The 26,923-nt window shown below is 39.7% G+C and overlaps 1 protein-coding gene across 2 annotated transcripts in view; it reads right to left on the minus strand.

Moving 5' to 3' along the window:
• Positions 1–1,270: 1,270 nt before the first annotated feature.
• CAPZA2 (capping actin protein of muscle Z-line subunit alpha 2) overlaps positions 1,271–26,923 on the minus strand; it is a 41,900-nt gene continuing 16,247 nt past the window's right edge. For both annotated transcript variants that reach the window (XM_050936353.1, XM_050936352.1), the window contains 9 exons: positions 23,684–23,747; positions 20,646–20,697; positions 17,283–17,346; positions 16,288–16,494; positions 14,153–14,232; positions 9,209–9,287; positions 6,807–6,878; positions 3,755–3,817; positions 1,271–2,260 (listed from right to left, as the gene is read on the minus strand). In XM_050936353.1, coding sequence (XP_050792310.1) covers positions 2,120–2,260; positions 3,755–3,817; positions 6,807–6,878; positions 9,209–9,287; positions 14,153–14,232; positions 16,288–16,494; positions 17,283–17,346; positions 20,646–20,697; positions 23,684–23,747 — 822 coding nt within the window. In that variant the 3' untranslated portion in view covers positions 1,271–2,119. The remainder of the gene's footprint in view (positions 2,261–3,754; positions 3,818–6,806; positions 6,879–9,208; positions 9,288–14,152; positions 14,233–16,287; positions 16,495–17,282; positions 17,347–20,645; positions 20,698–23,683; positions 23,748–26,923) is intronic.

Genomic DNA, 26,923 nt, shown 5'->3' on the forward strand with positions numbered 1-26,923 from the left:
ATATAAGTATTCAAGTAGGCAGAATGCTAAAAAAAGTGACTAATCAGTTAAATTTTGAAAGAGTATGCAGCTGAGGAAAATCAACTCTTCTACAGTCTCAATACTGTAGAATTGCAGAGCTCGAATTCTTGAAGTTACTAACAGTTTTATAGCCTTCCATGGAAAGGTGTGCCATCTTAATCACTACTGTGATTAGTAAAATGCTATTGTATTTGTACAGTATAAAATATAAACAAAGTTTGCATAAGGCTACGTTCATCATCTTTCTCTTACTATGCCATGAACTACAACTTAAAAACGTAAGTGAATGGGTCACGCTGTAAAGAAGTGAGAATTCTGTTCAGGTTTTGATACTGCGCGCATCATCACTGTATCTAAGCATCTTCCAGTAGTGCCTTAATTCACACCACACTTATTCTCTCAACAATTCCCACAATTTAAGTAAAGCTTAACAGCTATAAAAATCCAATTATTTCTAACTTAGGGTATGTCTACGCTACCCGCCGGATAGCAATCAATCTATTGGGGATCAATTTATCACACGTAGTGTGGACACGATAAATCGATCCCCAATTGCTCTCCCAGCTCGGTGAGGGCAGAAGCAAAGTCAACGGGGGTGCCGCAGTGATTGACCCCGTGCTGAGGACGCGAGGTAAGTCGAACTAAGATATGTTGACTTCTCGTAGCTGAAGTTGCAGATCTTACGTCGATCCCCGCCCTCAGTGTAGACCAGGTCTTAGTGGTTAAAAAGTTAGATTTTCAATATACCATTCTTGACACAGCACCACCTTTTTAAAAAAAAGCAACAAGATTATTTTTATGCAGGTTTTTAAAATGAAACCCTATATATTTCAAACTGTTGAAATGTTTGACTGAATACATTGTTCTTTGCAGGGTTTCTTTTTTTAACCTAAAAAACCATTTCAATCCCAAGAAAATTGCAGCACAAAGGAAAGGATTCCCCTCTAGCAGACAGATTCGTTTTGGTCTTCACAGACACCTAAATCTCTTCTATTCCCTACAGCCAACAGTAAATTACTATAAGCTAAGAACTTCAAGCAGTCCTCAGTAGAGAGTATGATAATGCATCTTACAAATGGGGAGATGGAGAAATGTGCTATTACAGCAAACCATATATGTACACAGCATTTCTAATCACAACAAGTAAGCGACCACAAGTTTCAAAGTGAAAATATCAGTTTTAAGCAGTATTCATATTTTTAAAAACACCACACAACAGGATCAATCCGTAATTGATGTGCTACTCAAATAAATAGAAAATTTGCATTTTAATGTCACATTGAATTTTAGTACATTTCAATCCAAGAAAAAAAAAAGAGAGACATGGTCATGAGTACAGAATTATATATTACAATATGCCTTGTTATATTACATTTGTGGCTGTATAATAAAAAACTGGGGCAGATGGAATCTGAACTCATTTAAGTAACTGTCAGGAATAAAGCATTAAATGCATTTCTGAAATAAGTACTTTATTTAATTTCAAAATCTTAAAACAGCATAAGACTTGGCCTTGTTTAAAAAAGTTTAGTTAACACTGAGCCAGCTGAATAAGTATTTTGAAAGGTTTTAACATACTTAAAATAGAAAATGCTTTCTCCACTCTTACATCCAATGGAGGGCTAAATGATTTCTACAGCAACTTATATGGCTAAATCTATCATGAGCCTTGAACTAGAAATGTACACTACTGAACTGTTCAAGGAATCCAGCAAATTTCAGAAGTTGCTCAGTTCACATGAAAGCAAGACAGTTACTGTATGCAAAAATATTTTTCAAACCGTTCTTAATTTTAAATTGAAATCTAAAGGCATGGTCTTTTCATTATAAAAAATGTAAACGTACAACAGAAACTCCAGAGGAAAGTTTTCAACTATATTGATTTTGCAATCCCTCTGAGAAAAAGGAAACAAACTGGGGAGGGGGGGAAAAAAAAAAAGTTGATTAGTTAAGCTTTGTGCTCTAACCAGACTACTTACAGTGATTTTTCAATGGCAAAAGCCCATGCTGACTGGGTGACAACAGTTCCAAATACTTTTGTAATAATTTTTATTTGTATACAAGAACACTAAAATTATCCAGTCATGCATTGTTTGTCTTAAGCATTCTGCATCTCTTTTCCAATCTTGTAGCTAAGGATCTTGTTCCAGTCAATCTTAGTGCGGGTAACTGGCAATTGTCGACGTAAGGCCTTGAAAGTAGTGTCCGACATAGTTTGATAATTCTCACTGATAGCAGTCTGTTAAACAGAGCAAAGAGTTAGAATTATTCAAAACAAAACTATACTGGAAAAAAGAAAATAACGGAAACAGTGGCCTACATATACAGATCATTCAAATAATCACAGGATAATGTGTAACCTGTTGCCTCCTGTTAAGTCTTACTAAAATTATGCAGTCTAAAAAAATTAAGATCACGCTTGTTTACAGTAAGCTGTCAAACGAGAGCCCAAAAACTCGGTCTTGGTTTAGAAAGTTAAATATGGGTTTTGAGAGCTAACAGTATTACCATAGACCATAACCTTTCACTATTTTTTCCTATGAGGGTGATCAGTTTGCACATGCAGTATATTTAGGGTTGTCAGAATTTAAAAAATTCAAACTGATGATATCAATGTATATTTTAAAGCATTTTTTGAAAACTGATTTAAATTTTCAGTCGCAGGAAATTAATGACAGCAGATATTGAGATTCAAAAAATTAAAGCTTTATGACTGTTAAAAACAAATTGCTTATATCATATCAAAAATATACAAAGTAAATATCTTTAAATCAAATTCAAATTCTCAAGCATTATTCTTCCTTTGCCTAGCAGTAAATTTCAGTTATTGATGGAAATATTTGTTTGTGAAATCAATGCTTAATGATAAAAATCCAATACTTCCAAGCCTAAATATGTATAAGCTCTACAACAAGTAATACTTTTAGTCATATGAATTTAAAGTGTACAGTGCTTTTTAGCAAATTAACGTAAGTAGGATATAATATCCTGCCTGAAAGTGATCCCTTATCAAAAAGTTTAATGAACATGGAACTCAAATTTCCAGACTCCTAGAACAGTAATATTTTGCAAACTCTATAAACCTCATGCATTTGAAATACTTGTCTTATTCATACATCTACCAAAGCTGCTAGAAAACCATCCAAATAAAGTGAGGTCTTGATATGCTTGGATGGAAATTTCCACCAAAATGTGAACTTCTTGCTCTGGTGAAATATTATCTACATATGAAGATGTGTGCATTCAGTCAGAGTATTTAACTGTGGACTGGCCTTTCACAAGAGGTTGTGCACTCCTGAAATGAAATAATGTGCATTATACTTGTGCCTAGAAACCCTAGTGAAAATCAGAATCCTAGCATGCTGTACTGTACTGAAAAAAATCTGCCCTCAAAAAGGTGACTCTAATTTAAGACATAAGTAGGCGGAACAATCAGAAAGAATGGGGCAGGAAATGAGGGTAACAGACAGCTAGAGTGCAGAACTAAAAGTTATTAGCATGATTAGATTGTCTTGACTCTGTTTCTTAAAGTTATAAAATGAACAGTATTATAGCAATAATCCTTAACATTGAAATGAAATACCAAAACTGCATTCACTTACAAAAGCCAGTTTTCCTACTTCAGTAATATTACATGAGTTTTGGGGCTCAGTCTAAGTGTACACAATATTAGGCAAAATTAAGCATGGTTTTACATATGAGTAATATATTTTGGATGTTTCAGAAGTCATACCTGATACTCATTTTCTGCAGCCTCTACAATTTTTATAAATTCCTTTGCTGTTTGGACTTCGTTCTAAGAAAGAAAGGATTTGTTTTCAAATTAAGTAACTAAAATGTTACAACTCTAAAAAGGCTGTCAATGAATTATACTCCTCCTGCAATAATAAGATGCTTAAAGTAGCCTCCATTAGCCAGAAAGTCTATAATAGATTAATTGGGCTCACATAACAACTGCTATTCGGTTCAAGACTCAATTTGAAAAACGTTGTGCTTCCTAACACCAGAGTAGCTTCATTTTTCCTTTGGTACTATATTTCGAATGCCTGAATTATGCCTTGGTGCTGCATTTCTCTAAATATAATCTAAACTAAGCTCATTACTGCAAAGAGGAAAAACAAGTGAATCTTAAGAAAATTTGCAGCAGAATCACTGCCTAGTTACTTGTGGGCAAGTCACTATAGAACCATTTATGGAAGCCAAGGCTATTAAATACCTGGGGGCAAGTGGATATAGAACAATTTATACCAGGTAAGAATAGTACATACCAAAACAAGCAGATCCCATTGAGTCCTTCTCCAGTTATTTTTGTCAAAATTATTAGATTTGTCAAACTGACAAGATCAGAGAGGCCAGGAGAGATATGTACTATAACGTTATATTTGATTATTCAATAGAAGTGAAAAATGTCTCTAAAAATATTGTAAAACAATGGGGTTAAAATGTTTAATCTTTACACAGGGCAACCTTAAGAATATGAACAATCAGAGCTCCAAGAGGGTTTCAAGCAAGAGGGTACTGCTGAGCTGAGACATAAGGAATACTGGAATTTGGAGGTCTAGCTTGCACATTTTTTGGAAACTTGGAGATAAGAATGCATCTGGAGCAGCACATCGTAATTCCAACATTTTTAAATAGACTGGCAGAGCGCCTTGGCCAAGAGTCCTATCCTAAAAGAATGGGTAGTCCTCTCTCCTTTTCTTCTACTAGGGAGTCTGCAGTCAGAACTTGATCTTATGGGAGATAAGATAAGCTAACTCCTTGAGGGATATGCCTAGAGATGACAGTCTCCAGATCTGCAAGAGGAGCTGCTTCCACAGAGAGATGGGAGGAGTTGACTTCAGCAGTCGGTCTGTAAAAAGGTTCCTGACAATTACAGAAGAGGAAGAGGGGGAGACCAGTGGAGGTGGTGCCCACTTAGGGGAAAAAAGAAGAGGCCTGAATCCTGCAAAGAGGCAAGGAAGAGATGCTCATATGCTCTATTGAGTTAGGCAGTATTTCCTGGATTACCAGCTTCTGCTCAGCTTCCAGAAAAAAAGCCCATGTGTTGGGAGGTCTCAGAGACACTAAAGGAATCCCCTACTGACCTGGCATACTTATTCATATCTGTCTTCAGCAAGGGAACTCTGAAATTATTCATTTCAGATCTGCTGTTGCTGGTAGGAAGCTGCTGCTCAGCTACATGGTGGAGAAGAGGAGAGGGCCTGACAGCTAAGGCACTTTTCCTGCTCTCTCCAAGAGGACAGAGGTCTTTGCCTGTATAGTCTTCTATGCCTTGTATGCCTGAAGTCTAAATAAGACACCTAAACAGGAGATACTTGTTGCCCTTCTCCCTGCTAAAAAGGACGGACGGCTGTCTGAGGAAGTGCTCAGCACCAAATCTCTTGGTCCTGATTGGTCCTTCAGTACTTGACTGATACGGCAGGACAGGACCCACTGTTGGAACTGTCCCCTCAGTCTCCACTGAAGCAATTTTCAGCTGAAAAGAGCATGAGCAAGGACTTTGGTCCCTTTACTTATGACTCAGAAGTAATTTCCATGCCTACAACTTCTGAAATTTGATCATTTAGCACCACCCTTCCCCACTCTGTATGCTGTTATTGTGATTGGAAAGCCAGTGAGCCTTGCTTTATTTTTTTTTTTTTTTAATATACATTTATTTTAATTCACAATGTTCTTTGTTAAATCCAGCTTGGCACTCAGAACCCAGTTCTTCATCAGCATCTCATAACCATCTGAGAGGCTTTCAAATTGTACTTTTTCCATTCCCTTCTGCTAATTTAATGTCATTGACAAGTTTATTAATGGACACTCCAAGCAGAAAATATAAATGTTTATTCACTTCCTCATGCCTTCTACCAGTCATGGTATTTTATTATTAAGAGCAATTATTAGTTCATGCTGCACTCAGACAGCACCAGTCCCTACAGTGAACAAGCCTCAGGATGCAACTGTTGTTTCCACACACAGGGCTTTTAGGCATTTCCTCCCTAATGCACCATAATAACCTCTACCAAAAAGGGACAGCTAAGAAGAAATAAGGCCTGTATCTAGCAGGCGTGGAGCCTCTGAACTGCAGAATATCTGAAGTTTTGTCTCCACCCCCGAACTGGATTTATATGTCCATGAAAGCAAAGGTCTGACATCACTGGTTACAAATAGGCTATACAAGCTCAAGCTAACACTAGTTATGGAGTTCTCCCCTAACACATTGCTATTTTTAGAGCCCTCATCTTCTCCTAAGCAAATGCTGCCAATTGTGTGCCAATAATTGGAAGGGGAATGAGAGTGTGTTCAGCAGGTACTACTTCAGACCAAACTCATTGCACATTCAAAATCTAATTCCATAAGCCACACAGCACCTACAATTAACAGTTTAAGAAGAGTTAGAGCAAGTGCCGATAAATAATAAGTGCAGACAGTTCAAGCTAACTATAATCTCACAACTAAAATTAATCTGTCTTGTTTCTTTAAAAAAGTCACAAGTAAAAAACAAGTCATGCAGCAAATTCAGTTTACAGTATTCTGGAGGATTTAAGAGAAGACAGCAGACATCTATACGTGCAATGTAAAAATATTAGCTATCTACTTGCATGTACAATTTTTTTCACCTATTTCTAAATAGTGAAAGGATCTTATGTCAGAATGTCTAACCGGCATTGTTCTGTAGAATACAAAGGCAGAACTCATTCTGAGCATCAAAAGTCTTATTAAACACATCCAAAACCTACACCAAAAATGTGTCACTTCAACATATAATGAGACCTTGTAAAAAGATAACTTACAGACACTGTTAATGAATCTTGTATGTCTTTATGGCTCACTAGCTGAACATTACCATCTTCATAATAGTGAACCTATGCAAAAGTAAAACAAATATTATCAGTACTACAGCTACTGAATCAGCATGGTGGTAAAATGCCAACATTAAACACAATTTTCTGGGGGAAAGAGAGGGATCTGTTGGTGTTGCATTTCCACTGAAATGCAGAGTTATACTTGAAGAGCTCAGCAAGCTCAGAGCAGCAATTTTCGTGTCCACGAAATTTATTTTGCAATTAACAGTTCATTTTATCCAAGCTACTTGCGGTAGCAGAAAGGTATTGTTCTTTAGGAGACTTATTGGAAACTACTCAAGTAATGAGGATTGACTTTGTTCAAGGAGAGTTTTGGCAAAGCTTCAGGCTGCAGTGTGTTGCTGCCCTCCTTGCTCAGCCAGACTGTTTGCTGGAGGCAGTGTGACATCTTATATTAAGCAAGCCCAGGTGATCTTTCTAAAAAGAATTCTCTCCGGCACAATAATGTTAGTAACCTAACTAGTAGACACAGCAGAATAAGTTTGGAAACTCTTGGTCTTTCCCCAAAAAGGTTTACTGTACTCCCCCCTCTGCCATCAATTTAAAGTGCTACCAGTCTTAGTCTTAGGCCACGTCCAGACTAGGAATTAAAATCGATTTTAGATACGCAACTTCAGCTACGTGAATAACGTAGCTGAAGTCGAATTTCTAAAATCGAGGTACTCACCAGTCTGGACGGCGCGGCATCGATGTCCGCGGCTCTCCGTGTCGATTCCGGAACTCCGTTCGGATTGATGGAGTTCCGGAATCGATGTAAGCGCGCTCGGGGATCGATACACCGCGTCCAGACTAGACGCGATATATCGATCCCCGAGCAATCGATTTTAACCCGCCGATGCCGCGGGTTAGTCTGGACGAGGGCTTAGATTCTTCAAAGGTATTAAAACGAATCTTGATAAAGTCAATGAGTTAAAAACTGGAGCGACTTAAAGACATTGAAAATGTAGGATTATAATGCTGATCACTGGTTTCCGTGTGGGGGATTTAAACACCAATAGGAAATTAAAGGACGTACACCTTGGGCACTTAGATGTAAGGTTATTCACAACCAATGACATGGTATTGAAGAGTAATGGATATCTTTACAGTTTAAACTGGAATCTTTGGAAAGTACTAAAGATAAGAGGATTTTGGCCTTTACTGACAGAATCAAAAGGAAACGGATGTACATGCACTTGCAAATGAAACTGAAAGAAAGGTCTTGAAACAGCCTTGACACAGAAAATTAGGGTTTTTTAGGTTTTTGTGTCCCTAGAGATCACTGATAAAAAAGGGGCAACTGAACTGTAAATTGTGCCTAATAAGTTGTGGGATATGCCTATCCATGATTACCTTTTTAATGACTTTCACAGAGGTACATCAATGGCACTGTATAAATATAAATGCTATTTCCAAAATGAAACAAGGAGAATTTTCTTTTAAGGATAAGATGACACATTTTTGCCACAACTGGTAAACAGAACTGACACCATTCATTCAGTTGAATTTACAGAGAAGTTACCCCTCTAAAGAGATGGAAAAGGTGCCATTCATGATCAGAAAATGAGAAATTGATATAGTTGAAGAAACATTTCTCACAAGAGAGACAGACTCTGCCCATGATGCACAGCAAATCATAAAACACAGGCAACTATATTAGCATCAAGCAGATTCCTCAAGTAGAGGCTCCAACAATCGCTCTTTTGGGAAAAGCTGACTTTCTGCCTACCAATAGGGACTAGTGAGGAGGTACGTTAGTGATTTCTAATGTATATGTGTATTCATTAATTTGGCTGCTCTTGTAATGAGTCTAGTAGGATATACAAGGAAATGTTTGACCTTTTTGACAATGTAAACACTGATTCTTAATCCTTTTTTCAGAAAGTGTTTCCATTTGCATTGCAGAAGCAGCATACACCTCCTGGAACAAGGAGCATATTCCTCTCATCTTATGCCCTCAAGAGAAAATAGCCTAAAGCTGCATTCAGCCTTCTTTGACCAGATACCAACCCTTTTGATACAGGAGGTGAGAGAGGAGGGAGAAAAAAAAAAAAAAAAAAAAGGACACTCAACCCCCTGCTCCACAACACACAAAATGGGATGAGTCTCTGAAGCCCTCCATCATCCATTTTTACAATATAATATATATGAATGCATGAATGAATATTTATAGACAGAATTAATGCCAGTTTATTTTAAAATACTGCAGAATGATTAGTGAAATGTGTATCTGTTCCATTCTTTCTTGCACCACAATTATTATTGTTACTATATCACCATGAGATTCCCCCAGTTGAAAAAAAACTAGAGACCTTCTAAACACTGAAGTATACAATTTATGATAAGCCTACCTGAATTTTCAAGATGCCAGCCACCTGAGTGGTTGAAGGGGTGATTGCAAACTTCCATTCTGACCTCCAACGACCATTCCTTAAAAATAAATACAGCAGATATAAATAAGGCAGGGAAAATAATTTGAATAAAATGTTGAATTTCACTACTAGTGCCAAACTTAGTTTATAATTTGAGATCGTTAAGGGAGGTAGCATGGAAGAACACAATATTCTTATAAGAGAAAATCACTCATGGTTTTAAGACACAAACACTTGGGAAAAATGGGAACTCTGTGGGAACACTTATTGCTGCTTTTGGATACGGAGCAAGATTATTTATTCATACAGACATTCTAAAAGGAACGTTTTGTCTCTAAAAATGTTCCTCATTATTAATTACTTGCCAATTGGGCACGTGTAGCTGAGTACTGTTTAGAGCAAAGGAAGACTCACTGGATGATTTCCAGGAACAGTCACTTTTTTGCAGCCCACTAGCTTTAGAATCTTTGCATTTTTATTTAAAAAAATACTAAAATACCTATGAATCACTACAATATTAACTGTAGCTAAGGCTTTGGACTGCTCTGACAGAAATATAAAGCTCCAGAACTGTAGGCATTCCTTCCATTAGAAATGAATGTAAGTTTTCCCAAACCACTCAAGGGGAGATTGTATCTTTCCAGATGTCTGAAATACAGGCAGGCTACATTTCAAACTTTGCCTCCCTGCAAGGCATGCACTTCTGAAAAGGTTAGTGCAGGGGTCAGCAATCTTTCAGAAGTGGTGTGCCGAGTCTTCATTTATTCACTCTAATTAAAGGTTGTGTGCGCTAGTAATACATTTTAATGTTTTAGAAGGTCTCTTTCTATACATCTATAATATATTAACTAAACTATTGTTGTATGTAAAGCTTTTTAAAATGTTTAAGAAGCTTCATTTAAAATGAAATTAAAAGGCAGAGCCCCTCCCCCCCCCCCCCCAGGAACAGTGGCCAGGACCCAGGCAGTAAGAGTGCCACTTAAAATCAGCTTGTGTGCCGCCTTTGGCACATGTGCCATAGGTTGCCTACCCCTGGGTTAGTGGATCATTCTGTCAGGAAAAAAAGCTATATTAGGACAGCTTCTGGGCTGTCTCAATTTCTATTCCATGTATGTATTCAAGAAAGAAACAGTTTGGGTACGGCATAAACTGACTTTCTGCAAGAAGATTAGCTACAGATTTTATTCCCTTTCAGAAGGTAACAATATTGAGACAAAAAAAGCAGTTTAAGATTACCAAATAATTAATCCACACAGATTGATGTAGAAATGTTCCACTGAATAGATTTTAGGTGATAAGTTAATGCGTAAATTCATAATACCTTAGGCTATAATTTCAGAACTCAAAGTCCAAGCAAGGTAGGGTTTGATAAGTACTTAGCGATCTTTGGGTGTGGTAGAGAGCGTAAAGTTCTGCAGAAGCTGTTGGTTGAGTCACTCGTTTCCCAGCTAGGCTGCTAGATGGCACTGTAATGCTACAAGTGCCATAACACTGAGATCCTGCCATCTTGCAGCTACAAGAAGTGCCAAAAAATCCTTTATAAACAGATGTTGGCCACAGTGCCCTAACTAAACTCTAACTTGTGTTACTACATTCTGCATAGTTAGGATTCTTCTCGTTTCAGTGTGAAGAACATATTCTTCACATCCTGAACAGTTACAGGATGGTAACTAGTATTCTGCAGGTCATTAAATAATTGCAATGTTTCACTCCAGCAGAGCCTACATTTTAATGAAAAATAAGTCATTTAAATGGTTTGTAAAGTCCTTATCATAATTAAAGTCATAACCATTACAGTGAGTAATCACTGCTGAACCAAGGATTTCTAGAAGCTTGTTGCACACATACCAAAAGGCTTTCAACTGCTTTTTAAAATTATTTTATGCAATGTGTCTACTAATTTATCTATTTTATTTACTAGCTGTCAGCTGTTTTCCAACAGAACTTTCCACTGGAAAATTTCCATTGATAAAAGTCATATTGCATTTCACAGGAATATGTCAATTTAATTGGCTCTTCGACTAGGCAGATCTGTCTGTTTTTCTGCCAGCTTGGCTGCTGTGCAGCTGGGAGAGCCTGGTAACTCAGGCTCTGAGAACCTCTAGTTTCCCTGATCTACAGCAGAAAGCACAGCAGCCCTTGAAGCCCCAATGCAAATCATAGCTATCAGGGCTTCCAGGCTCCCAGCTTCTCAGTAGCCTGAGTTCTGGGCAGCTTAGTGAGCCTTGTCAATTTTGTTTGTATTGTGTATCCATTTCTCCTTTTAAAGAGAAAACTCAGCCATTTGGAATCTAAAAGTTACTTGTATTTTTGGACTAAAATCAATATTATGTCAATATATTCTAACCAAAGAGACATTAATATCAAATTAATTCACATTTATAAGCTAGTCAGCATAAGTCAGAACATCAAATGCATTGGCATTTTACATTTTGTCAGCTCTGCTGGTGAAGTGAACAGACTGCAAGGCATTATATTGGCTAACACCAAATCATCTCACTGGCTGATACAGATGCATAATGGAATAATTATGCATATCCAATGTTGGCTTCCTGAACTAATGACGTATGACCTCTCTTTGTAGATGAGAATGGAAAGATGTGCATGGATATCGTATTACCAAAGAAGACATAGCACAAGAGATAGAGAAATAGTGTTCTCTAACAATTACATCCACTAACTATGGAGCACTCTCTTCCTTAACAATAATAGCAGACCACTGCATGCAATGCAGTCAGTACTCCTCCTGAAGCTATCCAGCAGTTCATTTCCAATGTTGCAAAACAGTCTTCACACAATTGTGAGTGATTTGATTTTAGTTATTAACCAGATAAACTTTTACAGAGCAAAAAGGAGAAATATTTAATCTATCCAACAAATTCCAACTTACATAAAAGTTTACTGTTTGCCAAATTCTGGTGGGTAAAGGTCTAGTGCATGTGACTAATCAGAGAAAATTTGTTAAAATGTTAGCATTTTCCATTCTTTGCCAGTCACATCCACACATCCTCACTATGGGACTTCATCCTGAAGAGTAAAGAAATTAACAGGAGGGAACACACACGTGGAGACAATATATTGTGTGTATTTTATATATAGAAAAGAACTATAAAGCCACATAAGGAAAAAAGTTACTCATTTTTAATTCTGCTTTTTTGAGGACATTATACAAGATTCCACTCTTGGGTCTCATCTTCATAGCATGACAGAGGTTGGAAATTCCCTGGCTCTCAGACTTTAGGTCCTCTAAGGTTTAGTCATTGGCTTGAGCACCTATATCTGAAGCAACAAGTGTGCTACTCTGATGGGAAAACTTCCAGGGAGTTGTATGTAAGAATTAAAAAGCCTATGACACTGATGGGAAAATATCTGCTATGCGTTTCTCTCTTAAATCTTTTCTACTGTGAAAATTAAATATTAACAACTGATGACATTTTGCATCATCAAGTGTTTTGCTTGAGTTTCTGACACACACTTCTCGTTCTCACTTGGTGTGCTCTTTTGGTGATAGTATCAGACGGGTAGCCGTATTAGTCTGGATCTGTAAAAGTAGCAAAGAGTCCTGTGGCACCTTATAGACTAACAGACGTATTGGAGCATGAGCTTTCGTGGGAAGTGGGTATACACCCACGAAAGCTCATGCTCCAATACGTCTGTTAGTCTATAAGGTGCCACAGGACTCTTTGCTTCTTTTGGAGAAGTTGAAACTAATGGATTTTTCATTTTTAGTATAGCTCCTTTATTTTGGGGGGAGGAGATGTTGGGGCGGGAGCTGGATTTCCCTTTACCTAGAGTAACAAATTCTTAGGAAGTTTTAAGAGCTGGAGAATTTGAAAAGTTTCTGGTGAAGTTTCTTAGCCACCACAGCTTGTCCTTTTGACACATGTTGCTCTAGGATAGAGACCGATCTGGCCAAGAGGACTCATGAAGAAAAAAGCCCTAACAAGGCATTTCTCCTTATTTCTAAAACAAACAAAAAAACTGTGTAAGACTGGATTCTGGGGGGTTAGAGGTGTATTTTGATCACTGATCAGGTTCACTGATTATTCTTCCCTTTGCCTTGTGAGGAGTTGGTGGTGAATGACTCATGACCAAGGAGCTGTTGGGAAAGAATCCTGCTCATCTCCCTTCTGACAAAAAGGAACCACTAATACCTCTGGTATCAGAGGGTAGCCGTGTTAGTCTGGATCTGTAAAAGCAGCAAAGAATCCTGTGGCACCTTATAGACTAACAGACGTTTTGGAGCATGAGCTTTCGTGGGTGAATACCCACTTCCTCAGATGCAGTTACCTCTGGGGTAACTGAGGCCTTAGGTATTGATAGTTTAAAGGAAAAAAGTGCCAAGTGGGTAGAAACTAATGAGTCCACATCCTACAGTAGGCTTCCAATCCCCACTGGTTGCCTGAGTGAACCTAGAATACTCCTACATCTGTGAAAGGACTGCTTCTGGGACTGGCTAGGAGAAAGAGAGTGAAACAGTCTCCTTTGACACTTCTTCCTCTGCCAGTGGAAAATAGCTGTACATTTCCTGGTCCTCAATTTGCTTTTCGTTGTTGACATCTTACAGTTAAGAGAAGAGGACAGCGTTTTAAAGCTGAAAATAACTGGCTGAAACAATTGTCAAGGAAGAAAAAATGCAAGTAAGAAAATCACTGGAAAGTCAAGGCAAAAGCATGGGTGGGAATTTCCCAAATGCTCTGCAAAATAACAGATTGATAGCCTGCCATTTTGCTTCTTTTAGAAGCAAAGCTTTTTGTATAGCTCCTTATACAAGTTTCAAAGTCACATACAGCAGATCTGGAACTTCTTCCCATCAAAAGGGGAGCAATATCCTATACTGAAGATGACTGGATATGATTGTGATAGACAGAGTTACTTAAATATAGTGAAATATAACAAATACAGGATCAGTTAAGAACTTACCAAAAATTTTTTGCTTGGAACTGATGGCTCTCTATGCATGCAATAATGGTTTGCTGTCCATCAATTGTTTTACCATACACCTTAATTGCAAATGAGAGTAAAGTCATGCCAAGTTTTGAATGAATTCCTTAACCAAATTATAAGTACCTTGTGCAAGACAGATTTTAAAAAAGATACTTAGCTCTTGTATTGTACTATAATTCAGTGACATTACACTACAGAATTTTATTTTTATAACCACTTTCCATTATTTCTATGCATAAACAAAAGCAGCCAATAAATTAGCTTTAAACCATGCCTTGAGTGCTTGTATGATTCACAAAAGGAGGAAAATTTAAGGACACAGTATTTGAAATATCATTAGACCTGGTCAAACTAAAATTTAGATGCTGCAGTACATAAAACTTTCAGATTAGCAATAAACTAGGTATGTCTCAGCAACAAGGGATTTTAACCATGTAACTATGAGTGGTCATATGAGAGTCTTCAAGAACAGTGAAACAATGACTGAGTTTCAGATTATTCTTCGTCTAACTGGATATTTTTAACTTTTTACTAGGTGAGAGGAAAACAGAGCAGTTAGACACCACATGTACAACAGCAAGGCATATATTTGTTTCAGTATGTCTATGCCTCAGTATTTTGTCCTCTACAAATAATGGTACAAAAAAAATCTAATAATCTAAGGAAATGTGCTTTTTCTCTCTTTATCTTGCCATGCTATACCCAAGACTTTGTATTTTGTGTCTCCAAAGCATCTCAAATAAGGCCATGAGTATATTTCATGTATTCTTAAAGCAACACACCAAAGACAAGATTTGTTCACACCAGTCTACAAGAGGCATTAAATATTAAACATAAAACCTTACAATAAAAGGAGTGAACGCCTCTTCATTTTTCTTACAGACAGATGACTGCAGCCGTAGTAACTTGGCCTACCCCCAGCAGGTTTGCAGCAACTGCACTTCCAAACTGAGCCTTTCCCTTATTGTTTGCATCAGTGTTGTAGCCATGTTGGTCCCAGGATATGAGACAAAAGATGGGTGAGCTTTAAAGCTTGTCTCTCTCACCAACAGAAGTTGATCCAATAAAAGATATTACCTCATCCACCTTGTTTTTCTAAAATCTTCTATTGGACCAATTTCTGTTGGTGAAAGAGACAAGCTTCATAGCTTACAAACTTTGTCTCTTTCCCTTATCTCTAACTCCACTCAGAGTTCACTTAGTCACAGTGAAACTTCAATCCCTGCTTACTCACCCCCATATTATTTGGGTTTTCTTACCAACAAGACATTCTCTAGAGAAGATATAGCAAATCAATGTTCGCTAAAATTTATGGTACTTCAGAGTCTAGTTCCTTCATGTTTGGAACCTTACAGATGTAGAATTGAAGAAGAGAAGGAACTGTTGCTGCAGAACTGCCTACATTTTATAAAGAGACTCACTGGTGCTGAAGAGTTCTCTCCCTGTTCCCCAACTCCTGCAAGCCTGCACATCCAAATTATACTTAGCTATGATTTCAAAGTGGCCTTTTCTTCCAGTTGAGATTAAGCATTTAATTGTAGGTGTAAATAAGGGTAAAAATAAGTCACCATGCAAAATTCAGACAACTAGATTTCAAATAGCTCCTCAAGGCAGAGGCTTTGTCTTCATGAACAATGCTTAAAATGTTCTTAACAATTCAAGTAATAATGCTAATATGATTTAGAAAAACAAAATATAATCAATCAATCAATAACATTATCAAATGTTAGCCAGTCAGGTATCTCCGCTGTCACAAGCAGAACAGGATTTGGGACTACTCTACGGTCTCACACTTTGACCTTGGAGCAATACAAGAGATCCACTGAGTCTCAAGAGGCTAGTGAGTGGCCGATGCTGCACAATGCTCCAGGAGTTTTAGGAGAATGTTGTTGGGGACAAGGAGAGAGAGAAAAGACATGATTGTAGGATGTGCAGAGGGGTGGGTAATGAGAACACTAAAACCGAAGACATTCCCACCTATGACTTTAAGGGAATGTCTATATTAGATTTTACTTCGTGTTTACATTATATTGTATTTCAGGTACTGATATTCTCTGCAGACAAAAATATAAGCAGTCAAGGGAGGTTTCAATCAGCTGTCTAGTACTTACTGTGCAGACACCACTTGGGTAGTGTTCTTTCACATAGGCTCTCATTGCAGTCTCTACTGAATTTCTCCAGGACTCAACCGCATTTTCAGCTTCATGGGGCCTAGGATCAGTAGCCTCCTTTCTTAAGTGATCAAATTTAAAAGCTATCTTGTTTTTTGGATCCAAAAATTTTCCATTGCCCAAATCACCGTGTTCTGTTATCAAGACCTGCATTACAAAGTTGTACTTGTAACCTACTTTTATTTTATTTATATATTTTTCACATGCGCGCGCACACACACAGAGTTTGGTCTTGATATTACATCATTCAGTACTGTGTAACCCCACTGAATAAAGAAAAAAAGACTAAATTGTGCCAAAGTGAGACTCATCCAAATCTCATGCTTTAAAACTTAAGATGTGAACAAAGTTCATGCACAGCAGCAGCACAGAGGGGGGGATATAACATATTAAACAGCAGCAAACCTTGAGTTCTCATCTAGTTCACCCCTCATTAGGGTGACCAGATAGCAAATGTGAAAAATGGGGACAGGGGGTGGGAGGGTAATACGAGCCTATATAAGAAAAAGACCCAAAAATCAGGACTGCCTCTATAAAATCGGGACATCTGGTCACCCTACTCCTCACTGTATCAAATGCAGAATTCATACATTAAATGGAGATCTTCCAACATCCATGGAACTAGTGAATAATAGTATTTCAAATCCTATATTAGATTAATCTGATTTTTAAATGATAGGGGTTTTTTCTGTTCATAGGCAGAGTTAAGATTGTTTAGGTGCCTTTACTCTGCATTTTACAGGATTAGAGGCCATGTATCACCACACTGCTTACACTGTAGCTCTTTATGGTTTACATTATTAACAGGTTATTAACTTAGACTATTAGCCAATGCATATTTTTGCAAGAAAATAAAGGCAAAAGTTCTAATATCACAGTGTGCTCCTTAAACTTTAAGAAACCTGTTATGAGATAATATTTCATCATATCCATACCTGTTCTTCATAACCTTCAATTTTCACTGGAGTAAACTGATCCAGATTGTATTGTGCAAATGCACTAAAAGAAAAAAAAATGTGTATTAAGTTTACCAGACCACCCGTTTTGCAATAAATTTCTATACCGTAGCACAGTAAAGACATTTCACAGAGTAGTGCAGGGGTTGGCAACCTATGGCACGCATGCCGAAGATGGCACGCGAGCCGATTTTTAATGGCACGCTGGAGCCTGCCGGGACTCCAGTGTGCCATTAAAAATCCTGCCAACGCAGCAAGCTGCAGGGTCCGCGCTCCCTGGTCGGAGCGCCGGCCGAGCGCAGCAAGCCACCAGCCCCTCCCCTGCCTTCCCCCAGAGCCCTGCCATTGCGCATGCAGGGCTCTGGGGCTGTGCGCTCCCGCAGGGCAGCGTTTGGCTCCGTGGGGAGGGAAAACCGCTCCCCACTCATCTGGAGCCCTGTTGCCACACGCGCAGCGCTCTGAGGGGCGGGGCTGCACGCGCACGGCGGCAACAAAACTCCAGATGAGCAGGCAGCCTCATGGTAAGGAGCTCGGGGCTGGGGGGGGGGGGGGAGTTGGATAAAGGGTGGGGGCAGACAGGGAGCAGGGTGGGTTGGATCCCCGGAGGTGGTTAGGGGCAGGGGTCTCTGTAGGGGGCAGTTAGGGAGCGGGGGGGGCGGGGGTTGATGGGGCATGGGAGTCTCGGAGTCTGTTAGGGGGTGGGGGGTGGATAGGGGTCAGGGCAGTCAGAGGACAGGGAGCAAGGAGGGTCCTGGGGGGCAGTTAGGGTGGGAGAGTCTCTGGAGGGGGTGGTCAGAGGACAAGGAGCTGCGGGGGTTGGATGAGATGGAAGTGCTGGGGGAGGAGCTGTCAGGAGGTAGAGGTGTGGAGAGGAGTTGGGGCAGGCAGGGAGTAGGGAGGGGTTTATGGGTCCAGAGTTCTGGGGGTCCTGTCAGGGGGCGGGGAGTGGTTAGATAGGCATGGAAGTCCAGGGGGTTCTGTCTGGGTGCGGGGGTGTGGATAAGGGTTGGGGCAGTCAGGGAACAGACAGGGGGTAGGGTCCTAGGGGGGCAGTCAGGGGACAAGGGGCAAGGAGGCTTAGATGGGGGTGGGGTCCCAGGAGGGGGTAGCTGGGACAAAGAGCGGGGTGGTTGGGGGTTCTGGGGGGGGGGCAATCACCCAGCCCTCTGCCCTGAGCCCTGTACCACCCAGCCCTCTGACTCCTTTACCCCCCCCATGACCCCAGCCCTGACTCCGACACCTCCATACATACCCAGCCCCCCTACCCTGACACCTGCACCCCCTCACATGCCCCCAGCCCTCTGCCCTAACTCTTGCACCCCCCACATCCCATGCATCCCGCATATCCCCACCCCCACCCTGAGCACCAAACGGGAGCTCCTGCACTCCCACTCACATTCCCACCTGCACCCCTCACACCAAATGGGAGCTGACCAGGTAAGTGCCCCCACACCCAAACCTCCTGCCCCAACCCTGAGCCCCCTCCCTCATTCTAGCTCCTGGCCAGACCCTTCACCCCCAGCCCTGTGCTCAGTCCACTTCCACCCTCAGCTCAGCGCAGAGTCAGTGCAGGAGAGGAAGAGAATGAGCCAGAACCAGGGAGAAGATCGGTACCCACTGTATGTGGGCAGGGCCGGGACCCTAGACTGGCAGCGAGCTGAGTGGGTCCAGCAGCCGGGATGCCGGCTGGCAGTAGCCGGCGGATGGAACCCCTGAGCAGCAGTGGGCTGAGCTGCTGTCGGTCTGGGGTTCCAGCTGCTGGCCCCGCACAGCCTGCTACCGGTCTGGGGTTCTGGTTGCCAGACCCTTCCCAGCTGGGGTCCCGGCCGCAGGTCCCACTCAGCCCACTGCCGGCCTAGGTGAACAGAACCCCAGACCAGCAGAGGGCTGAGGGGCTGGCGGCGTAAGATCAACATTTTAATTTAATTTTAAATGAAGCTTCTTAAATATTTTGAAAACCTTGTTTATTTTACAATACAACAGTAGTTTAGTTATATAATATACAGACTTATAGAGAGAGACCTTCTAAAAAACATTATAATGTATTACCGGCACAAGAAACCTTAAATTAGAGTGAATAAATGAAAACTCGGCACACCGCTTCTGAAAGGTTGCCGACCTCTGGAATAGTGTATTAGTTTAGTACACTGAAGTGCCCAGGATATATACACTGATAAAGCATACACGCACGCACACAAGATGTGTGCAGAATCCAAGAAGTCTATTTATTCCAAATGAGAATGAAAATTTCTGTCCTCTAAGGTGGAATCTATTTTTGAAATAATTTTTAATATATAGTGTTGCTACATATACAGAAAGCTTTTAGCATAGAGGGCATGACTATTAACCATTCAAAAATCTTGACAGGGTTAACCAACACTTTAGAGATATGGTGTTGTCTAAAAAAAGGAGCAGTGAGATTCAAGAGACCTGGGTTCTATTCAACCACTGCCCTGTTAGGTGAACTTGGGTAAGTCACTTTGCCATTATATGCTTCAGTTTCCCATCTGTAAAACAGGGATCACGCTCATCTCCTTTCTAAAGAGCTTTGAGACCTATAGATGAAAAATGCTATATAGAGCTAGGTATTAGAGTGCAATAGCTGAAACCTTTTGAGTAAAAATTTCCAAACTTATGGAGATAAGTATAAGTTCACTAGATGTGGTTCATGGCATGGGAAAATAAAGTTAGTCTACTTATTCCATCCCCCATCTCCACCCATTCCACCATCTTTGGGAACTTACATTTACGCATAATCTTTCATCCAAGAGTCCCAAATAGGCTCAAACTTACCAAACAATTTACTTTGTAGTGATAACTTTGCCAACCACTGCAACATTATACAACTTTTTATGACAAAAAGTGAGAAATACGTCTAGCTGAAACTGGAAGGGGATTTGTAGATAGGCATTATGTAAGTTATCCAAATAAATGTAGGCAGATTAACACCCCTGCAAAAATGTGCTCTGGAATCTTTAGTGAACACAAGATACAGGACTACCTATGCTTTATCCAAAGAGACAGCACTTGCAGGAGCACTGCTCCCTTTAGAAAACTGCTCCAATGTGTTTCTATATTCAAAGGGCTGATTCAATATTGACAGAGCACTGCACAGTCATATACATGATTCGTGTAACTCCTGAGTCTTCCTTGGACATCTCCAATCCAACTATTGACCAACGCTAAGTACTTAGTTTATTCGCTCTGATGAACATACAGCCAGAGTTACAAGTGCAGAAATTAACAAGTCAGATAGCTGTGATCACTTGTTGGTAAGAAAACTTCAATAGAATGTGAAAGACTGAAAGTGTTTAGGTGCTAAGTGTAGTATGTGGTACTTACTGGGCTGCTCCTTCCCTGAGAAGATTATCGTTATTAAGCAGCAACCGAACGTCTGAAAGAAAATATTTAAAGTCTTAACACTATTTTCAAGATGTTAGAAGAATACTTAATATTATTAGCCCATAAAATAATTTTAATTTATACAGTATCAAATGTAACTTATTCCCCAAGAAAATGGGGGGGGGGGAGGTAGCAAACCTGCTAAATAATAGATACTTCACCATCATGACTGCACAGTAATTGGATGCAAGACAGATGACTAAAATGGATTGCCCCAGCAAGTAGGTAAGCAGATATAAGTAGGGCCCTACCAAATGTATGGCCATGAAAAACAAATCACAGACCATGAAATCTGGTCTCCCCCTGCGAAATCTGGTCTTTTGTGTACTTTTACCCTATACTATATTGATTTCAGTGGGGGAGACTAGCATTTCTCAATTTGTGGGGTCCTGATGCAAAAGGGACTTTCAGGAGGGTCACAAGATTATTCGGGGGGGAGGGGGGGGGGTGTCACAGTATTGCCACCCTTACTTCTGCACTGCCTTTAGAGCTGGGTGGCCAGAGAGCTGCAGCTGTTGGCCAGGCGAACAGCTCTGCAGGCAGCAGTGCAGAAGTAAGGTTGGCAATACCAAACCATGCCATCCTTACCTCTGCACTGCTGGCGGCGGTGGCTCTGCCTTCAGAGCTGGGCTCCCAGCCAGCAGCCACTACTTTCTAGCTGCCCAGCTCTGAAGGCAGTGCCGCCACCAGCAGCAGCACAGAAGTAAAGGTAGCAGTACTGCCCCCCCGCCCTACAATAACCTTGTGACTCCTCCACAACTCCTTTTTTGGGTCAGGACTCCTACAATTACAACACAGTGAAATTTCAGATTTAAATAGATGAAATTTATTATTTTTAAAATCCTACGACTGCGAAATTGACCAAAATAGACCATGAATTTAGTAGGGCCCTAGATATAAGCCATACTATAGACGAGGCATGACCAACAATCTAGGAAACTGTGCCAGATTTACAAGAACTGAGTAATTGCTCCACTTGTCTACAGACAAGTGTTCAAAGATTACTAAAGGTCATTGCACAGCCGCCTAGCCATAGACTTTAAGTACAGTTTTTGAGTGGTGATTAGTGTTGTACACATAGTTAATTTTCATTTCTTGTATTTTCCCTGCCCCTGTTCCAATCTCCTAGAGGACTTTGCTAACCTGAACATATTTTTCAATCTAGGTTTCAAATCCGAAGGTGGATCAGAAATTGAATTGCAACTGACTTTTTACATTCTTAAAGCAATATTGAGAATTATTTTTAGACAAGGACAAACCACCCTTCTATGCCAGCAAAATCCTAATCTGATAAATCACCACTTTGTGGATAGCTCAGGTAAAATATTTATATGCAAAGTCAATCACAATACTGTTCAGTAAAGAATACATATAAATGTAAAAAGCTGGCTACAGGGTTAAAATTGAAAATAAAACCTAATATATGCTCCCACCTGCAAATTTGAAATTCAGATTTTAATTTAAAAGAACAAGTAAAAATATTTCCTCATCTGAATGACTAATTTTACTATCATGCCACCTAACCCATAATATTCTCTCCTCTCACCCAAATATTTATAAGAATATATACATGGACCAAAATGATCAGATTATCAGAAACTGATACCTAGAATGGGAGGTGGAATCTTTGTGTACTTAAAAAAATAAATTATTTAACAGATTTTGGAATTTGTTTTTCCATTGCACATAAAAACTTTGGTTGGTGTATAGTGTCTGAAGGAGAGTCCTCTCAACCATAGCTCAAAGCAGGGTTTTTCAATAAACATTAGCAAATTCCTGAGGCTTGTGGGAAGGAGAAGGTAAAATATGGGAGATTTATCCACATGGAAAACTCCAAGTTTTATACCTAAAAAGTAAGCTTAACTTTTTAAATGACAACACAAGGCTGCTTGTTCCTGTCCCCTGGTCCTCTGCATTACTCTTCTATGTCTCCATCTTGGTCACATCATGTATAACTGTCCCACCTATACCATCATGTATAACCATCCTTTCAATACCTCCCTTCTATCCTACTCTGTGCCCGACCCCCAATATCATGCTCTCCCAGCTCCTGCCGTCTTCCATGCCCCCCCCCCGACCTCCCAATACTCCCTCTTAGGCTGTCTCCTTATGTACTCCCCTGCCGACTTTCTCTATATCCCCAGCATCTCCTGTACCCTATCACCATACCTTGGGCACTCATACCTCAGAGCCATCTCATTCCAAAATAGAGGAATACAGCTCAATATCATTCCTCCTGCTCCCTACCCTGCCCATTTCACCTTTCCCCCCCTCAACCCTAAAACTCTTGATTCACTACATTTCCCTTTGAACTCACAGCCTCCCCATCCATGCCTCCCCCCTCTGCAGCTCATCCCCACAACAGCAGTATCAATGAAGTCTAAAAAAATATCAGCACACGGTCAGTTTAACATTTATTCATAAACATTTATACTTTAAACACTGCATTTTATACACTTAAAAAAACCAACAAGCTCTTAAACCGTCCCCCACCCACCTCCAACTAACCACACCCAATACTACAAGGCATTTTTCAGCAAGGTCAAAAAAAAAAAAAACTGGAGTGTCTAGCCTAGATATATATCAAAGCACAAGCAGTTAACTGAAGTCTCCTTCTTTTCATCATATCAAACAGTATTAGCAGTGGCCAGTATTGCAGAATTGGCAATGGTGGCAAAACAAGGTTTCATCCTTACACTAAGACAAAAGTTTTTTCCTTTGCAGTCAGAAGGCAACGCAGAGTCTGGGAATTTAAGATTGGTCAGAAACTCACCAAGCCAAGCTTTAAAAGTATTTCGTAGTACTTCAGTAGCAAAGTAGTGACTGAAGATAAACAGCATGAAATGGCAGAGAAGGGTGAAAAACAAAACAATGAACTAATCTGATATCTTATTTAAAGTTATTAAATATGTATACACAAGATAACTGAAATGCATTAACAAGTTAGACTCAGAACAAGGAAGCACAAAGATACTCACCATTGAACACCTCATTAAATTCCCCAGGAGGAGCATGAATGATGAACTTCGCTGCTATGCGCACCTTAAATTAAAAAAAAGTATATTCTTGTATAACTGTACATCAAAAGAAATAGAAATAAGTAAATACCAAGTCTTCCAAAACTCAGAGTCCATCCATGCAAAAGAAATCAGTACTACTTTGTATGGTTTTAAAGTCCAAAATATAAAGTCCTCCAAATCCCACTATTCAGTACAATCCACATTCCCAAAACTATTTTTATCTCTGTACGTATCAGGAACAGGGACTAGGAATGGTTTCTAAGCATGGAGGACAACATGGAGGGAGGCTATCATATGCAACACAGAGGAGGAGAGAAGGGAAACAATAAGTAACAAGACCCAAGTTGTAGAGCTTGCAATTCATAACATAATTTGCAATCACTATAAGGTCCCTTTGTAATGCCAAGGCAGGGGAAATAGCTCTCTCTAATAGGATCAGGCCTCTACATTGGAAGCTGTCTATGGAAAGGGTTGTCTTATTTGTCTGTACAAAACCTAACAGAGAGGGGTATTTGTTCCATTTTATAGTATTAAACTAAAGAAACACGTACGAAACATCCACTTCAATTACCATAATTTCACTTTTTTTCTATTAAGTTTCAAACTTAAAGCTCATCTATGCCAAAACAGATATAACCAAGACCTCATTAACATAATTACTGAGAGACCACCACAAACTCAAACAGAAAGTTGTGCCTGTGCTATGTGAGCTATAGAACACCGCTTTCCAATATATTGAATTTTCACAAATCAGGAAAACTGAAACGCTTCAGACTATATTCCATCAGGGTTTGCAGTTTCAAGTCAATAGGCCTGGTGCTTGCAGGTCACTTACATGTTTTTTTTGTTTTTGTTTTGTTTTTGAAGATCCCACCTAAACACAAGCTTAGGAGCCTAAGGCTGTGTCTACACTACAGATATCTACCAATTATTGACAGCTGTATGAAGAGGTATGATCTAGAGCACCGGTTCTCAAACGGTGGGTCAGGACCCCAAAGTGGGTCACAAGTTCGTTTTAATGAGGTCGTCAGGGCTAGCATTAGACTCACTGAGGCCTAGGGCAGAAAGCCAAAGCCCAACTCTTGCCATGAGGGGCTGAAGCCAAAGCCCGAAACCTTTGTTCCCATGGAGTTTGGGCTTCAGCTTTTTGCCTTGGGCCCCAGTGAGTCTAATGCCAGCCTTGCGAAGCCTGAGCCATGCTACATGGGGCTGAAGCCCAAGCCTGAGCAGCTTAGCAGTTCATGGGGCCTCCTGTGCCATGGAGTCATGTAGTAATTTTTGCTGATTTGCCCTGCAGTGGGACTATGATCCTGTAGGACCCGCTCCCATAGTAGCAGAAAAATGTACTTTATGGCAGGTGGGATTAGGTATGCAAAAAACAAACAAAACAAACAGTGCAGTAATTTGTGGAAAACACTAAATCTCATCAATTTGTAAAGCAAGTTTTCCTCTGTTTTTTAATAAAGGTTTTAATACTTAAATTGAAGCAAGGGTAAAAAGAGATTTGATATCTATTATAACAGAAGTGTAAACCATGTAAAAACTACTTTAACAAGATTTGTTTTATTCTTTTAGCAGTAAAAATTGCGGTCCGAATTCTGTTTATATATTTTACATATAAAAATATTTATTAACCAACTGTTTTGGTTTTTTAGTAGCATGGGGAAATCTGTCTCTCTTGCAGGATCTAAGGTTTTTGCAGGTGGGAGCAGGATAAAAATGCAAGAAACAATGTAGGAGCAGGTGGGAGTGGGTATTGTGGGACAAGAGCGGGATTAAAAAAAAATAGTCCCGCACAAGGTTCTAGTGTGATCCCCGACTGACACAGCTGTGCCAGCACAAGCCCCTAGTATGTGCAGTTTTACTACACCGGTATAAAGCACACTTTTGCCAGTATATTATACTGGTATTCTTTCATCACTTCTAGTTTCAAGACAGCCAAGTTGCTGTTTTTGAAAAATTTGGATTGTATAGATGTGAAAAAAAAAAGTCAAAATAATTTAGTTCACTGAAAGTCTAAACTTGTCATATCAAAACAAAATTGCTTCAGTGTTACAAAGTTGATTCTACTATGAGTATTTATTTAAAATAAAACTAGTGTTGGCTCCTGATGCTGCAAAGCATATTAGTCTAATTTACAACAATGGAACTATTCATGTGAGTAAAATTACATACCTGCTTAAAGGGATCCTGCAAACACTTTTTCAATATTTTGATTTTTGCCTATAGCAGTTTTGTAGAAGTCAAATAAGATATCCTACCAGTAGTGGCATTTAAACAATTTAAATTTAATATAGAATTTCATTATAAATTCAATCTAGAATCATAAAAACACAATTTTTACTCAGTTTTATGAAGTATCAACCTGATTTAAATCAGGTTAGGCCATTTCACCCCAATCTGTACTCATCTGCCATTTCCTAGTTTTTAAAAATATGACAGTCTTCACACAAAACAAAGCTGACACTGAGGGGCTCAACTGATGACTTGTGCTGTTTTAGCCATTTTATTAAGAGCAGCTGCACTAATTCAATCCCTGTCCCCAATCCACTAATCCAGCACAAGGCCAGCTCTTCAAAGATCTGACATTCTTTCTCACTTGTTAATCTCTCACAAACAATGGTATGAAATACATAACATACAGAGTGCCAATCCTTGAAAAAGATGAATTGTTTCATAGCATTAAAGAAAACATTCATAAACTCAAACTTTCACTAGGCTTTTGAATAATGTTTACCTGGAAGTGGCTTTTTAGAATAACTTAATGCTTTGCACTATTTTAAGCCTAAAGTTAGCTAGCAAGATGTATGCTATAACATGGATAGTACTTTCTAGTTTCAGGTTTTTTCTTACCAGAATAATGGATTCTATCAGTAGTCCCCAACGCGACCGCGTCCCCGCCCCCAGGAGAGCACCTGCTGAAATGCCACCGAATTTCAGCGGCATTTCGGCGGGGACGCCTCTCAGTGACAACGCTTGTCACCGACAAGTGATGTCATCGAGAGGCGTCACCGTTGAAATTCGGCGGCATTTCGGCAGGTGCTCCACTGCCACAGTGGTCCTTCGGCTGGTGCCCGCCAGCCAAAAAGGTTGGGGACCACTGGATTATATAGTTTATCAGAGGTCAATAAATAAGTACATTAGTAATGATAAAACTAGTTCTTTTCCATGATAAAATAACTAAAGAGGAATTTTCAG

The sequence above is a fragment of the Gopherus flavomarginatus genome, chromosome 1 (assembly GCF_025201925.1).
Source record: "Gopherus flavomarginatus isolate rGopFla2 chromosome 1, rGopFla2.mat.asm, whole genome shotgun sequence".
In the NCBI taxonomy this organism is placed as follows: Eukaryota; Metazoa; Chordata; order Testudines; family Testudinidae; genus Gopherus; species Gopherus flavomarginatus.